The sequence below is a fragment of the Podarcis vaucheri genome, assembly GCF_965113315.1.
Source record: "Podarcis vaucheri genome assembly, chromosome: 5".
Lineage (NCBI taxonomy): Eukaryota > Metazoa > Chordata > Lepidosauria > Squamata > Lacertidae > Podarcis > Podarcis vaucheri.
In genome coordinates, this window is record NC_138763.1 from 63,551,184 (window position 1) to 63,568,043 (window position 16,860).

The 16,860-nt window shown below is 43.3% G+C and overlaps 1 protein-coding gene across 4 annotated transcripts in view; it reads left to right on the forward strand.

Moving 5' to 3' along the window:
• INPP5A (inositol polyphosphate-5-phosphatase A) overlaps positions 1-16,860 on the forward strand; it is a 235,039-nt gene that overhangs the window by 215,666 nt on the left and 2,513 nt on the right. For all 4 annotated transcript variants that reach the window (XM_082225339.1, XM_082225341.1, XM_082225340.1 and 1 more), the window contains 2 exons: positions 8,905-9,016; positions 15,324-15,392. In XM_082225339.1, the coding sequence (XP_082081465.1) occupies positions 8,905-9,016; positions 15,324-15,392 (181 nt within the window). The remainder of the gene's footprint in view (positions 1-8,904; positions 9,017-15,323; positions 15,393-16,860) is intronic.

Consider the following 16,860-nt stretch of genomic DNA (forward strand, 5'->3'; position numbering starts at 1 on the left):
TGTGGGTAAAACCTCAGCGCCTAGGACTTGCCAATCGCATGGTCGGCGGTTCGAATCCCCACGGCGGGGTGCGCTCCCGTTGCTCGGTCCCAGCGCCTGCCAACCTAGCAGTTCAAAAGCACCCCCGGGTGCAAGGAGATAAATAGGGACCGCTTACCTAGTGGGAAGGTAAACGGCGTTTCCGTGTGCTGCGCTGGCTCGCCAGAGCAGCTTCGTCATGCTGGCCACGTGACCCGGAAGTGTCTGCGGACAGCGCTGGCTCCCGGCCTATAGAGTGAGATGAGCGCACAACCCTAGAGTCTGTCAAGACTGGCCCGTACGGGCAGGGTACCTTTACCTTTAAGGATTCTTCACATCCAGCCCAGATGTTATTCTGCTCCTGGATCATTTGAACCTTGGTTTTCACTCCCAAAATTGGAGCACAAGTTGAGAAATGTTTCTCAAATGAAATTGCATCTTTCTTAAAGGTTGCCAATGCACTTAAATAAGATATAGAAGGAAAGAGAAAGCCATCGTTGTTAAGGCATATGTATGTTCTAACCAATTGTGCTATATTTAATTTGATTTATGTACATTCAAAATTGAAGTTCAGGATCACTTGTGGAAATTGCCCTCATTTGAGGATGCAACAAGAGGATTTCCAACCCCCAAAGCGCTAGCCTTTCCGCTCATGTCGTACATGAATTTGCCATCTTTCTGGCAAGTCCTTACACAGCTACCCATTATTTTGAGACTTTGCTGGGATCTCTAGACTCTGCTTCTTCATTTTTTGTTCATTTTTTTTAATTGAAACTTTTCAACATACAATAAGAGCCAAACAAATATAAATAAACATATAAAAAGGAGAAAACAAAACAAACACACAAAAGAAAGACAGCAGAGAGGAAAAGTGGAAGAAAGCCTCCATCGGAGGTGCGTCTTAACCCTTGTGCCACACAAAAGTTGGAGGACCCTCCCAGCTCTCACCTGGTAGATTCTACTTCTTCATAAAGAAATGAGAGACTACATAGCAAGGCAAACAGAACTGAACAGACCTCCTAGTGCTGCACCTGCTCTCAAGGACAATGGTTTTAAATGGTTTCTGCAGAGAGGACTCCTAGTCACATTCTCAGACAGAATTGAGTTGAGAAGGACACACAGGAGATGTCTATCGGGCATTTATTGATTAACCCACATGAACCAAGAGTGAAGCTTCGCACTCCCCCAGTATTCTCCCATGGCCATATTTTCACTGTTATCTTAATGGTGAAAATATGTGATGTTAATTACTGAATGTTGTCTACTGGAGCCATGTGTATGTTTCTGACCTTCAAGAGGTACTTAACCACCTGTGTGGATGATATTTTCTCTTTTTCAATGGCCTGCTTCACACATAACACTAACTATGCTATGGTTTGCTTAGCTCATGATTTTATTAACAAAGCAAATGTTAACCGCGATTGGTCCCACAGACAATCAGACAAGGTTTTTCCAAGGTTTGGCATGTTTTCTAGTTATGACTTTATAGCTTGGTAAACGTCTTGGTTGGGGTGGGCAACCATGGTTAAGGGTGAGTTCTGGGTTTGCACGTAACACTTGTTAAAGGAAAGCAAGTTTCATAAACCAATGGCAGACCATGGTTTAAGATCGTGGTTTGTTGGCAGTAAACAAACTATAGTTAAGCTGCTAGGCAGTTAATAAAGCATGGCTTAGCAGTATATGCAAACCAAGCCACTAAGAGTTGGCATTAACTGACAGAGAAGATAGATGTGTTTATTAGCCAAGTCCTGTCTCTGCCCCAATTGAATGCCTGCCGGCACAAGGACCAGCACAGCCCACTTCTGATTTATTGGTGAGCACTGACACCTGAAAAGTCATCCCTCTGGTGGACCTCAGGGTTGGGGTTGTGTGGGGGGGGTAGTCTTTTATATAGCAAATGGTGAGGCCCGTTCATTTTAAACACACTCTTGTTTTCTGCTGTACTAGCGGCGAGAAACTGACTCTAATTCTTTTGAGCGCTGTAGGTTCTGTCAGTCACCTGACACCCTGACATTAAACAAACAGCAAGCTCTGGGTAAGCTGAAAATAGGTCTTTGGTAGACTGTAATCACTATGGAAAGGTGGTAGGTGTGAAAAACGAAATAAGGACATTGTGGTTTGCCATGATACAGGTGGGCAATTGTTAACTTTATCACCTCTCTCTATTAATTATTATAATTATTCTTGTAGCTGTTGTATGGCAGAGATAGGAGCTGACTTGCCAGGGGTTCACACCCAGCTACAAGGTTTGCTTTCAGATAAGTGTGCATGCACAGTAATCTCGTGTATTAATCATTCTCTTAAAAGTGACCTGTTCTTGTTTGTCATTGCATTAGGCTGTCATGTAATTTACTGGTTGGACATATGTTCATGTCTTAGATATCTTCTCTTCTCTTTGTGAATTCCACATAAACCCCTTCCTTCAGCAGACACCCCCTCACCCCCACCCAACGCTGACAATTTCTTTGCTTTGACACATCTAAGCAAGAATGACAGGTCAAATCTCATTCATAGCTGTGGCATTTTCCGTCTGGATTTCTTTCTAGCTTCCTAGCAGAAGTATATTCTGTGGACCTATTCTGTAGAGAGAACTGGCTTATTTTCCTATTGTCCCCTCCTTCCAAAGAATTTGGACTTTATTCCGTCACATTTCTTCTTTTCTCGGCACTGCACTGAGCAGCGTAAAGCAAGGTCATTCTGAAATACGGCAATGTCCTTTCTTTCCTGATTGGGGTGGGGGGGAGACGGACGGACACATTTGCCTTTCTCAGTAGCATTGTTCAGGCATTCATCATGCAGAAGCACTCTTAACTGCACCCCCAAGGAAAATCAGGGTTCCAAAATGCACAGAGGCCTCCACAATGGACTTGTCTACAGCAAGGATGCTTCCTTGCTGTAGACAAGTCATCCTTGAAGATGCAAAGACCAATGGGGAAGAAAGGGCAGATGTAGAGCACTCATGCATGTTCCCCTCTCCTTGCCTGTTTATTTAAGGCCCATTATGAGTGTCTGAATAGGGCTGTCATAACCTGGGTGCTGTATTTAGTCTCCGCGTGTTACTGGTGATAGCATGAGGTTATTAAACAACTGCTGTTTTATTTTCTTCTCCTTGGTTTCTCTGTGTGGAAACTTCCCCTGTCAGCACTGTCAGAGTCCAGGTTTTGCAAGAACTCTCTCACTGTAGGAGGAAATCTTACAATAACTCCAGATGCAATGTTGGAGAGGTTTTTAAAAAATGGCTATGATGAACAGCCAAGAAATGGTTAAGTTGACTTGTTGTTGTTGTTGTTGTTTAGTCGTTTAGTCGTGTGCGACTCTTTGTGACCCCATGGACCAGAGCACGCCAGGCACTCCTGTCTTCCACTGCCTCCCGCAGTTTGATCAGACTCATGCTGGTAGCTTTGAGAACACTGTCCAACCATCTCATCCTCTGTCGTCCCCTTCTCCTTGTGCCCTCCATCTTTCCCAACACCAGGGTCTTTTCCAAGGAATCTTCTCTTCTCATGGGGTGGCCAAAGTATTGGAGCCTCAGCTTCACAATCTGTCCTTCCAGTGAGCACTCAGGGCTGACTTGTAGAGACTTGTAGAATGGCTCTATCCATTTCTTCCACAATATTAGATTAGTAAAGTGCTTATTTCTAGCATAAAAGGTTTAAGTAAACCTAATTTTCTGTGTTGGTACACTTAGAACAGGACTGGAGAATCTGTGGCACTTTGGATGCTGTGGACTACAACTCCCATCATCCACAGCCAGCGTAGCCAGTGGTCAGAGACGATGGGAGTTGTAGGGCAGCAATGTTTGTGGACCCAAAGTTGAAGATATTGCCATACTAATTTCTGTTATTCCTGTCTAAGCAGGCTAAATATACTATAGTTGGTATTTATTGTTCCAACCTTTATGGCCATTACAACTAACTAAACATGCCCTCAGAGGATCCAGGAAAGGCATTATTGACATTAACATTCATTGAGGTTGACACCGTCACCCAGGCAATTCACGAGTGTGTGGTGTGGATATGAGCAGATTTTATGTACCAAGAAGAGGATAAGGACCCACCATCTTGCAGCAAAAAGGAAGTTCTTAGTCATCTTTTCCCTAAATGGAAACATTCCATTGCATCCATATTACTAGAAATAGCTAATGCAGCAAGAGGCAATTGTGCAGGCTCATTGCAACATAACAAATGGTCTATACAGGCCTATAAAAACTACTACTGTACTTGGAATAATTCTACCTTGTTTTGTTTTTTTGTATGTAACCCTATGTGAAACAATGATTCGGGACCTATTTATCCTCCTTACCCTTTGCTGCCAAATTGCCTGGCTGACACACACATACACACCTCTTTTATTGTGACCTTTGACTCTGATTGTTAGCTTGGTCACCATGGTGGTGTTCTACTATTTGCAAGCGGCAGCTGTTTAACTCATTGTACTTTAACTCTTATGTTTGCAAGCCTTGTTTGCCCTCCTGATTTTGCTCAAATGAAATACACATCGTGGCCAGTTAGCTAACAGGGGATCAGAAATATTAGCATTTTGGTCAGTACAGATTGGTCAATTTAATTCCAACAGAAGTGTATCTTATAGCTTGACCTGATGCAAAGCATGAGCACATGATGAAGGCTCATTAATTATAGCCATTGCCTAAGAGAGATGTTTCAAATAAACTAAGCTGATTGCATCAACAGACTGTTTTGCTTTGGGGTTTTTTGTACTTGAGGCTCTGCAGATATAGTAATATTAATTAGTACTGTAACCCGTGGGAAATATTTACTGGGTGTCTAGCTATGGACAGCTAGCTATGCTTATTCTTAAAGGGCTTTTTTCCACATTTGCCGCACAATCCTATCAAATGAAGTATTAACAAGCATCCTGGTTACCTTAAGACAAAATCAGGACCTCGCTTATGAAGAATGCATAGCATGTATACCCTGCAGCTGTCCATGGCAATCCATGATCCTAGGAAGATTAGAAGGTGACAGTATTACAGAATCCCTTTAGAATCTGCACACAAAAGTCTTCCCTGAAATCTAAAAGTACATCTGTTTGGGGGCAAGGGGGTTGCACTAAACTAAAATAGATTATGACTTGGTTGCAGGCCAAGTTAGAAACCTATCGTTTCCTTCTGAAAGTAAGTTATCCACATGTAACTGGCCACAGGATTGTTGACAATAGGTGAAAGTCACCTTCCACTGAACTCAATAGCAAACCATCCCGTGATTTTAAATGGAGGTACATTTCAGTCCTGGTCAAACTCCAAAGGTCTCTGATGTGCACAGAGTCCAAAAAGATTCGAAAAAATTGCAGAGAATGTGGCATCTCCTTTGAATCAGGGTGAATATCTCATTATTCCTTTTTTCCAGCTCCTCCAATTGTTTTGGAGTTAGCAATTTGGACTTCATTAATGCAATTCAAGCACAGCAGATATTTTCTTATAGTCACAGAATCCTGGGTGCATGTTGTGTGTCCATTATACCAGGCATTACATCAGATGTTGACCCTGCAGAAGTACTTCTCACTGCAGAAGTGAAATCAGAATTCTTTTGGTACATCAAGTAAATAAAGCTTAAAATGTATCATCCCGTTTGATAAACCACATTGGGATATACTGCTGTATCTTCAAATTCCAAGCTGTATAAATCTCCAGTAGTTTTTGTGGGATATATCATTCACTGAAGCAGTCAAATACAACATTTCCTGTTTCCTAGAGTGGACACACAGGGGAATATTGCTCCAGACAGGGAGGACTTCCTGTCATACCTGTTCTGGAACATCCTCCCTGTGTATGTGACCAGGTAGAGGGGCATGACCCTAATAGACCCTATAAAAGGGCTAGTCATGCAGCCATCTTCCTCTTTTTGCTCTTTTGGGGTTCTTTTGTTGCTCTTTTGCCATCTTCCTCTCTGAAGAGCAGTGGAATGCTGAAGTTCAAAATTGGCATTTGACAGCACAATATGGACCTTCAAAGGTCCTGCAGTTTTTGTGCAAGACAACAATAAAGCCCAAGTCATTTGACTTTTCTCAGAAAGTACCCTAATGGGAGTTGCCAAGTTGTGAAATGAACCTTTCGGTTAGGAAACTGTTTTCTTTAATTGGGTGTCTTGTTTGTCCATGGTACCAAATGCCAGCATTCAGATATTTGCCTAGATTTGTTACAAACCTGGGCTCTTCCAGAATTCTTATTGCTTTGAACCTCTTGAAGCGGAACCAGGTCATCTCATCACAGTAAACCATGGTTTGCCATGAATGCAGAGATCTCTCCCACTTTGCTCCTCACCTAGCAGAGTATCAAACTACAACTCCTGGCTTCGCATTACTTCTAAACCTGAGGCCATGGTTTGTTTCTCTTCAGATAAACCACAGTTGGTAAGCCAATAACAAACCTTGGCTTCATACCATGATTTGCTTGCAGTGAATCCAACCACAGTCTCCAATTCATATGTAACACTAGGCCAGAGATCATGGTCTGTTGCGCCCACTTGAAATGGGAGCCATGGTTTACCATGATGTGCAAAAGCAGCCAAGTGTTTGTTTTATACTGGAAGAAGGCTTTTATGTGTACACATAACTAAGATATATGTAGGACAACCCTAGGGAGGATATGGGCATGATGGGGAGGGTGGGGAACTGACTTCCTCGTCCAGGCTGTCTCACAACCACTAAAATTTACTCTCTTGTAAGAGACCTTGTTCATTGCTTCCTCAGCTGTTATCAGCAAAACACAGAAACAGAGGAATAAGTTTTATAGCAGATTGGACAATTTGTGAAAATACACTGGATGTACAGCTAGTGCAGTTTTAGCAGCTGCACTTTCATATGTTAGAATTCCTGCTTCATGGTTGCAGTCATGGGATTTTTGTCTATCACATGACGGTGTGTGTTTTGACTCCACAGAGTGGGAAGTGACGGAGACAGGATGTTTGCGTTACTGTGTTCTGCGAAGTTGGGACTATTGTCCTTTGTTCTTTTTCTCTTTGCTGTCTGATGCTAGAGAGAGAGGGAGCCATGTTGCAGTGCTCCATGTGTGTTTATATATAAATAATGTAGATTAGCCAAAATGCTGAGATGCTGAGGTCTGTTATGCATGATGCGCAACTCTGCGGATCCCTAAGTGTGCCGGTGTCAGTTGGCATCAGTCGCTGTGATGTTCGGGCTGAAGAAAGCTTTTGAAGCTCCCAAACGATCGACCAGGAGGGAGAGAACATGCCAGTCGGGCATGTGTCTCTGCCAGGGTCCTACTCAAGTGTAGGCCGAGCCCCTGACATCATCTCCTCTATCTGGTCATTTTAATTGGAGATCTCAGGGGTTGAATCTGAGACCTTCATGCAAAGCAAGCGTTCTACCATGGACCCATGATCCCTCTTCCCTACTAGGGAACCACATAAAACTCACCATTTCCCAGTTATGAATTTTGGAGGGCAGCAATTTATCCAGAATACCCATGAGAAAACCATGGCTACCCTGGATGTGTCAGGACTGTTGCAAGTGTGCATCTTTGGAGACCAACAAGCCATGGAGCCAATCAGGATGGGTGAGGACAAGCTGGGTGAGGTCCAGGACAGTACCACAGTAATAGGAAGTCCAAAAACGCCTATGTAAACCTTTGCTCTCAGCTTGTCAAAGTCAAACATAGCTGTGTTTTTATTTCTTAAGTCTACTGTTAATAATGGCCATAAGACTTCCGTGTGTGGTCAGAGCCGGTTGAAGTGCTGGGAGTCTCTGCTCTAAAAGCAGTGCTCATTTAAGGAAACGTGAATAACACTGGGTATATATACTGGATATATGTACATATAAACTGGTTTAGGGCTTCATGGTAGCTGTATATGCTCAGCGTGAAGTTTTAACGCTTGCAACCTCAGGGAGTTAATACTGTGAAAATTAAGGGGTGAACAATACAGAATATGATTGATTCGCACAACTTCTCTAATATAAAAGTAGTCTTTGTTATGTCAGGTTCATGCACAACTTAAAAGGAGAGCTACATTAATAGGTTGCCTGCAAAAGTCAGCCCTTAAATTGCAGACAAAGCTTCTGCTCGCAAGAATATTACATCATCAACGCCTCCCCTGGACACTCAGAAATAAGCTGTACTTCTGTATGGCAGTGAAGCAGCAAATTGAATTCTCATAATATGTTTTGAAAATGAGTCTTGTTAGGTTTGATGAGGTGGAAAAGGTACTGAGTTCACTGGTTTGTTCCAATACATTCAGTATACTTTAGCTGGCTGTTTGCCACGGCTAATCTTTTTAATGGCAGTGTAGCTTGTAAACCCATTTGGTGGAGAGCTATGCATCTCAGTTTCATAATATCACGCCAAGTAGGATGGTAAATAAGTTTCTCTTCAAGCATGAAAGCATTTTGTTTCAATCCCACAAATCTTATTTTAAAACCTTCATCTTGAAGACCTCTATAATCCCATTTTTCCCCCAATCTAGCAATAAGCAGAATAGATTTCAACTCTTAAAAAATACTTATCTATTTATTGTTGTTTTTCAAAATGCATCTTTCCAGTGTTTTTACTTTTCACACAAATGTACTAAGCACGTGACTTAACATCATTCCCTAAACAAACAAAAATAATCTCGCTGTACTGCTTATTTATTTAAAAGCACTTCTATTTGTTTATTTTAAGGTACTTCTATTTTGTTTAATCAACTTCCCAAGGTGGCTTTCATAATGAAGTTTTAAAAATAAAACAATTCAACAAATTGCAATGCAATACACTTACAAACCGGGAGGGGAGACACCTGCAAGAAATTAGAAGTGAGCATGGAAAGAAAAAGTACCTGTATTTGGTTTTGTTACTTAAATTTGCTTGGTAAAACTTGTGAGTTTTTGCTAACAGATGTTGCATTTGAGTTTGGTGTTTTCCTGTCCCCACAGCTATCCGTACAGTGAAGATTGTAGCCAGGGAATGCAGTATATGAACACTAGATGCCCAGCTTGGTGTGACAGGATCCTAATGTCACATTCTGCCAAAGAGCTGATTCTAAAGGTAAGGGCTGACTTGAAAGTGTAGGACTCTCTTGATCAGGGGTCAGCAAGGTTTGTCTTGCGGGTAGCTCAGTTCATGGGCGGCTCGTGGGCCAGTCAAATGACCTCCTCAGGCCCATGGGCCTTAGGTTGCTGACCCCTGCTTTTGGCTATTGAGCAGTGCCTCGAACCTGCTAGAAAATATGGTGGCATATGGTTTCATTTTTGAACAAGTTTCCAGCCCTCATATTTTGGAGATCAGGATCTATTATTGAAAGCTCAGAACAACTGGGCGTTCAGTGAAAATCCCACTGTGCAAGTGGAACAGCAGCATTGGATATACAAGGCTTACGCTCCTTGGATTCTCAGCCATCCTTAGCAAAAATCCAGTGATTATCAGATACTGGTGTACTAATCATTTCACCTACCTTGTATGCTCCATCCAGAACTTTTCAAGATAGCTTACAAAAGTCACTTCCATTGGGCTGTTAGTTGTTTGCTAAGCATTTAGCTCCTTATTCCAAGGTTATTTGCCACAGGATCTGTGGCAAGTCACCATGTTTAGTTAGGGGGTCAAGCTGTGTCTAAGGATGTGGACAGAACCACAGAACGCAAACCCTGGGATTGTGCTCCAAGGGAGGGGGGAATGACCCGAGATTTTAAAAAGATAGAGAGTAGGGTGTGCTCCTCCGCCCTGCCTGCTTTTAAATCTTTTTGTCATTTAGGACGTTCTTAACTTATCTTGGGCTATCCAGGTCTCCTTATCTGAATCCATTCATGGTGTACACTCTATATAATTCCACATCAGTGCAATCCAATGTACATAGCACTCCCACATATTATCCAAATGTTTTGAACGTCCCCTAGGCTATTCGAACAAATGAGGTTGCACTGCATTCTAATGAACTGGGACTTCCAGGAAATTTCCTTCATTTCACCGTCCCATTCATGGGCCTGATTTGACAAGACTAGGAACACAGCCCAGATGCCCTCCCATTATTCTTTTCTGAGCGCTTCTCCATCCTTGCTACTGCTGTAAACATATGAAGGCATATCCTGGGGGACCTGGCCAAACTATACACAACAGCCAGCTAACAAGACGGGGAGCAATTATGCTTACCCGATCTTAGGTTCCCGATTATGGCACTTCCTCCCATTGGTGATATGTTTTCCCCACTCAGTAACAGGGTAAAAGTTTATAAGAATTTATGCATGGCATGAAAGAAAAGGGGATGGGAAAGTTTTTCTCCCTCTCTCATAACACTAATCTCATAGACATCCAATGGGGTGAATGTTGGAAGATTCAGGGCAGGTAAAAGAAAGTACTTATTCACACAGTGCATAGTTAAACTATGGAACTCACTTCCGCTATATAAGAGGATTAGACAAATTCATAGAGAAGGATATCAAACAATGACTAGCCATGATGGCTATGTTTCACCTCCAGTGTCAGATGCGGGAAACAGTCCCTGACAACTGGCCCGCCAACCTGCTTAAAAGCTTCCAGTGATGGAGAATCTGCCACTTTCCTATGTAGCCCATCCCATGGTTTAACAGCTCTTAAAATCAGAAAGTTCTTCCAAATGCTTAATCAGAATCTCCTTTAGTCATTTGAATCCATTGGTTCGGGTATGGGACAGCAGGAATCCAGCTTGCTCCATCTTCTGTGTGACATTCCTTCAGATATTTGAAGTTGGCTGTCGTATCACCTCTTAAGTCTTCTCCAAGCTAAAAAATCTCCAGCTCCCTCAACCATTCCTCATAAGGCTTGCTTTCCAGACCCTTTGTCATCTTGGCCGCCCTCCTCTGCACATGTTCCAGCTTGCCAATAACCTTCTTAAACCATAGCGGCCAGAACTGTACACAGTACTCCCAAATGTGGTCTGACCAAGGCAGAATACAGTGTTACTATGTCCTCCCTTATCTTGACAGTATACTTCCATTGATACAACCTAGAATTGCATTAGCTTTTTTTTCTGCTTCTGCTGCATCATACTGTTGACTCTCACAGTTAAAGATGTATGTTTTTCCAGCTGGCCATTGTAGACTTAAAGAGATGGTTGGCTGTCACTGTGATTTCTATATTGCTACAATTTTGTAATGGAACGGTGAGTTAGAGAGTTGTATTATGTTTTTTATTCTTTGGATACCCCCCCTGAGAACACTGGTTGGACAAAGACCATAAAAATATAATAAATAATAACAAACTTTGGAATCAAACCCCACCCATGTCACTCACTGTGCAGCTTCGGGTGTCATCTCCAGCCTAAATTCTCCCATCTGTAGAGTGAGAACAATGGTGGCCTATCTTGTTGGACCACTAAGCAAAATAAATATTGTGAATTAAAACGTGCTGAAAATAAAATAATACATTTTTCAGTGGAAGCATATGCAGGATTGTTTCTTCCAATCCACTGACCAAGCATTTAGAAGACACCGGTACTCTAAAAGCTACATTTATTTAACACCTGAGAACTCCCAAGATATGCTATGTGATATCTGCGGATTAATGTGGCAGCCATGAGTCCCAAAGGTGCTGTGGCTCTCCTGTGTAACTACAGCTGCTAGTTTAACCCAGCAACACAAATCTGGGGGTTTTTCGACTGGCAGCTAATTTTGCGATGTCGGATTAAGTACGGTGGAAACCTTACTCTGGTGCTGCTTCAGTGCCTTCAAAGTGCCTGCAGGCAAGGCAGAAATTTTAACACAGAGATTTTCAGGGCATCTGGTGAAAGTTACACCTGCTAAACTTCTGCAAGGTGGGTAAGATAGCTGTTAATTGCACAGGAGTCCTGCCAGAACAAGCCACTGGGTTGTCACTATCCCCTGGCCTCAGTTCTCTTATCTGTATAATGGGAATAATAGTCACCTACATCCCCAGTCGATTTATGGGGACAAGCAAAATTGTAAGGCGCTCCGCTAGTTTTTAAAGTGCCGTATGAATGTAGAAGTATGTAGAAGAATGGGTGGTATTCAGCTAAGAATAGACTCCCCCCCCAAAAAAAAAAAAAATTACCAAACATGAGTAAGATAGGGCCATTGCTTTCAATGGGTCTGAGTAAAACTTAGTTGAGCCTCACACAGTGTTTCTCCCCACCACATCCAAAAAGCAAGTTTAACTCTTGCAGATTTGGGCTCCTTTGTTTGCATAGGGCTTCTAGCTGTGCCCAAATTAGCAGGGAGCCCAAAACACCAGGCTCCATGCAGTAGGCTCCTTACAGATTGTACAGACATGGGGCTGTAAACAGCTTTAGCACAACCTCATTTATCATGCCACGGTCGGTTACCTCCCCAGCATGTTATTTTATGCTTGCTGAGCCCTAACACACCAAAGGTTGCCCGCTGTTCGAGAGTCACAGAACTGCCTGAGAGCATGGCGTAATGAATGCTCAGCTGAGTGGAGCGTGTTTCTGCTTGTGCGCTGCTGTAATTTGTTTATCTGTCTAAAGATTATGCACTCGAAAATCCACAATTTGACGCTGCCTTTGTAAATTATCAAGTCGCTTTTGATGAATGTATCTCCACTTCCGATGGCGGTGGCATTATGAACTTGAAATATTGGAAAGTGTTCATGCATACAATGCAGAAGGTTAGGGAGGGTGTGTGTGTGTGTGTGTGTGGATAGATACAGAGATAGATTCCCAGGCAAGCATGCTAGAAAGCAAATATGACCTTAAGTTTTCTTACTGCATTAAAGATAATTCAGTTTTAACTTTATAGTCCCAAATGCGGCTGTTTATATATAAAGTTCTTGCCCAGTCAAACTTGACTGATTACAGATGAGGGAAAGCTTGACTGTTTTTCATCAGAAATAAATGAGGATGGCAAACTATTTGCAAGCACAGCTGCGGTTGCATGTATGTATGTATGAAAGATCTGGGGAGAAGGGTGTGGGCTCCAGATTTAATTATCTCGCAGTTTAACCAGCCTGAGAAATTGCAAGTCAGAGCCAGTCTCTCTACCTCCCTCTTAAGTGATTGCTTTAGCAGGGTCATTATGCTAGATAAACAAAGAAGATGGTCAGCGTTGGTCGATGTAATAGTCGATGCAGTAGCAAAAGCTGTGTCGATTTCATTATTTGTTTGAAGAGAGGAGGATAAAGGGAATAAAGTGCCAGGGAAGAACAGAGTAGAAATAAATCAAGCGGTGGGGATATTGTTCATTCACCTCTCATTTTGAGAGGCAGTTTTTTATGTAAAAATCCAAAAATCCATTTAAATAAATAGCAAGACTCCCATTGATTCGGGTGTTTCCAGCTTTCATTCCTAAGTAGATCTGGTTGAAAGCCAGTTCCATTGAAATCATAGGGAATCCCAAACATACTATGTTTACTATTGATATATCTGATGGAGGAGAAAATATATTTCATAAAAGACCACGTGGGGGGGGGTTAAATCCATTTCCCTTCCCCAGTGTTTCCAATTCTGTGCAACAGAAGACCCTAATTAGATCTAAACAGGGTTGATACCAAATCTGGTAATAGGATTAGAGCTGAAAGCATTAATCACTTTATCAGTGTCCCTAATCGATTAAGGCATTTAATTGTGGATTTGAAAAATAGGAGTTTAAGAACTGTGAAGACTGACAAGTACCTTCAGCTTGGGAGTAGCCTAAGGATGTCAACTGAAGTATTGTGTAGAACACCCCCAATTTAAAACCGGCCTAGAAGTTGCATTTAGTTGTGATTTCCTGCTCCATAAATGTGATTAGGAACTGAGGTGTCTATGAGTTAAAACATGAGTCTGCCCGTGCCTGCTCAGAACTAAATCCCATTAAGTTCAATGGGGTTTATTCCCAGGAAAGCAGGTAAGGATTTCAGCCTTACAACCCAAAGATTACAGTACAGGAATGGAGGAAACTGTTGCTGGACCACAACTTTCATCATCCCATAATCACATTGACTGAAGCTGATAGGAATTAGAGTCCAACATCTGGAAAGCTACAGATTCACCATTCCTGCTGTAGGGAATCCCACTGGTTGTATGTCAGATTACAGCCTTCGGTAGCTAGCTAAGAGAAACCAGTCTTCATTAATGCAGAAGCAGAGTCCCCTGCATTAAAATACAGGGTTTTTTTTTTTTTTTAATTAACTGGTTAATTAATTGGCCAGTGTAAACCAGAAAGTTTGTTTTTATATACACACAAATATACATACTATTCTTTGTTCAAAAAAGACTTCAGGGCAGCAGGCAAACAAACTTTAAAATTACCAAAACAAAATAAAAAACTCATTGTGAAGACAAAGCCACAATAAAAGAAACAAAGCTACAATAAAAAGAACAAACAAGTAAAGATATATAATCTAAAATGCCTGGTTTTAACTTGGCACTGAAAAGAGTACAGTGTCGACACTAGGCTTACCTTCCTCTGGGGGGTATTCCACAGTCAGGGTGCCATCACAAAGTAGGCCCTCACTTTTCATCCACTCAAGACATGATGCACCTCTAAAGACTGAACACATAGGATGGTTGCCTGGCTCTCTTTGAGCAGGTTGGTGCTCCCTTTAATATTTGGACCCACAGTAGCAATTGAGGACAGCTTCAAATCTGTTAACACTCCTTCTAGAACACTATTGGTGGCTGCATCCTTGAAGGTTTGTTTCTGACTACTGACCTGATAAAGCCAAAGCTGAGCATTTTTAAGGCCTGTTTTTGACGGGAGTTAACTTGCGTTCATTGTCCTCACTGAAATAAGTGGCATTTAAATATGCTGGGCTTTGGCTATGTACTAGTAACACAACAACAGGGATACAGAATGAGAATGTAGGAATTGCTTGCAGTGCAATGACGATCTAATAAAAGGAGACCTTCCCGGCTAAAGACATCAGAATTACAGTGGCTGCATTTTGAATTTTTTCCAAATGCAGTTTACTCACATTTCAAGATTTAACAGTGCAGTCTCACGTGTCTACTGAGAATTAAGTCACAGCCAATTCTGTGAGGTTTACTCTTGAGTAAGTGGGTCTAGGCCTGTTGCCTAAGTAAGGTAAGAATTATTGTGTTCCTAGACAGGCATGTGTTGTGAGTTAATAATGCCTGGGAGCAGATCTTGCAATTCTTTGCATATATGTGAAGTTGGCATTCACCCAGCTGGCTTTCCCCATCTGTGCCTAAAGAAGTAACATTTAAGGGGGGGGGCGCAACGGTACACGGACTCTGAATACATTTCCTTGTCAGTGAGATCTATTGATTTTAACGGCCCTTATTCCCGGATGTCGATGTGTGTAGCTGCTCCCCTCGGCTGCTGTGTGCATTTACATACCTGCGACTTTGCATTCTCGGTGCAAAGCCTCTCCGAACTATGAGCTTCTTTTTATGTTTTTACCCTAGTCAGAAAACGATGAGAAGCAAGTGGTGTACGACCATATTGGACCAAATGTCTGCATGGGGGACCACAAGGTAAGCGTTGTGAACAGCTGCACGAACGCGTGTCTGTGGCGGGCCAAGGGGGCGTGGGTGGGGCGGCGGAGGATCTTTGCAGGGGAGGTGCCCTCTTGCTTGGAAGGAGTCCCATGGATCAGTATTGGGCTGGTTTTTTCCAGCAAACGTGCGTAGGATCGGGTTAGAAAACGGGAGCTGGGGAGCCTGGAAGGCGCTACCAAACGATCAGAAGTTGAAACCCACGTGTAGGAAGTAGAGCGCGGCGACAGCCGTCCGTTTTTCGGAGTTTTCTGTGCCTTGGGGCGAGTTGAAATTCAAAGGGGAGGGGCAAGATCAAGAGCGTGAAGTTCAGTGTCCTGGCGTTAAGGGGACCCCGGATCTGAAAGACCCTTGCGTTTTTATTTTCTGATCCGGGTATGAAAACTATTGAAATAAACTTCCCCGCTTAGACACACTTTTAAAATCCGAAAATGAGGACTTTCCGCTACCAGCAGGTTAGCAAGTACCCCGAGCCCTCAACGCCCCGATCCCTAGCAGTCAGTCCGCCTGATCGCGTTGCGGCAGAGCGGGTAGTTTCTGACTCCAAAGGTGCGTAAAAGCAGCCTGACGCGCCCTTGGAAGCGCGCTCCGAGCAAACGGTGAGGCTTCGCTTCCCCGGTGCCAGAGTCAGGGATCCGAAAGCCACGCCGCTTCGGTTTCGTTGGAGTGGGCTGTGCGTTCAGAAACGGACAAAGCAGGAGGAGGCTTCAGGCCTGATTTCCCTTGGCGGATCTCGCTTCTCGACATACACGTCAACCCATTAATGGCTACTTAAGCCTGCGGTCTTTAAAGACGCGTTTCCTCGAATCCAGCTAGCGAGTCCTGCAGTAGCGCAATCCTACGCAGGAGGACGCGCCAATGCGTTCAGAGGCACTTGCTCCGAGGTAACGCACTGAACTCCGGGTGCGTGTAGGAGGGTAGCCTAGATGTCCCAGAGTGTAAGAATCGCCCTCTTTGGGCAAGGAACATCAATCCCTGTGTTTGAACTGATATTTGGATATATACTGTATAGGGAGATGGACCTAAGTTTTTTAGCTAACCAGAAAGTGTATATTTAGTTTGTCAATCCGATGTAAAAATGAGGTTCTTGGCGGGAGAGGGGGACCGCTAGCGCAGCCCCAGTTTTACATACATACCTAAAAGTAAGTCCTATGGAAATCAGTGGACCTGAGTAAACCTGGTTAAAAGTCGGGGGCCGCAGGGCAGCCCGCTAACGGAGCGCTCGCTCCGAAAGATCCGCCCGATCCTACTCTAAAGTAAGCCTGCGTTCGACGGGACGGGCTGCTTGATTTCGACTGCAGCCCAAACCTCACGCGTTGCAGCGGGATTCGCTGCCGGGGCCTGGACCCCGCGGCTTCAAACAGGCGTCAACTCTTGCTTTGGTGCGCGTAAGGCGCTGTGGTTACTCCCCGGGAAAAGACGCACGAGCTCGGGGCGGGCCCAAGGA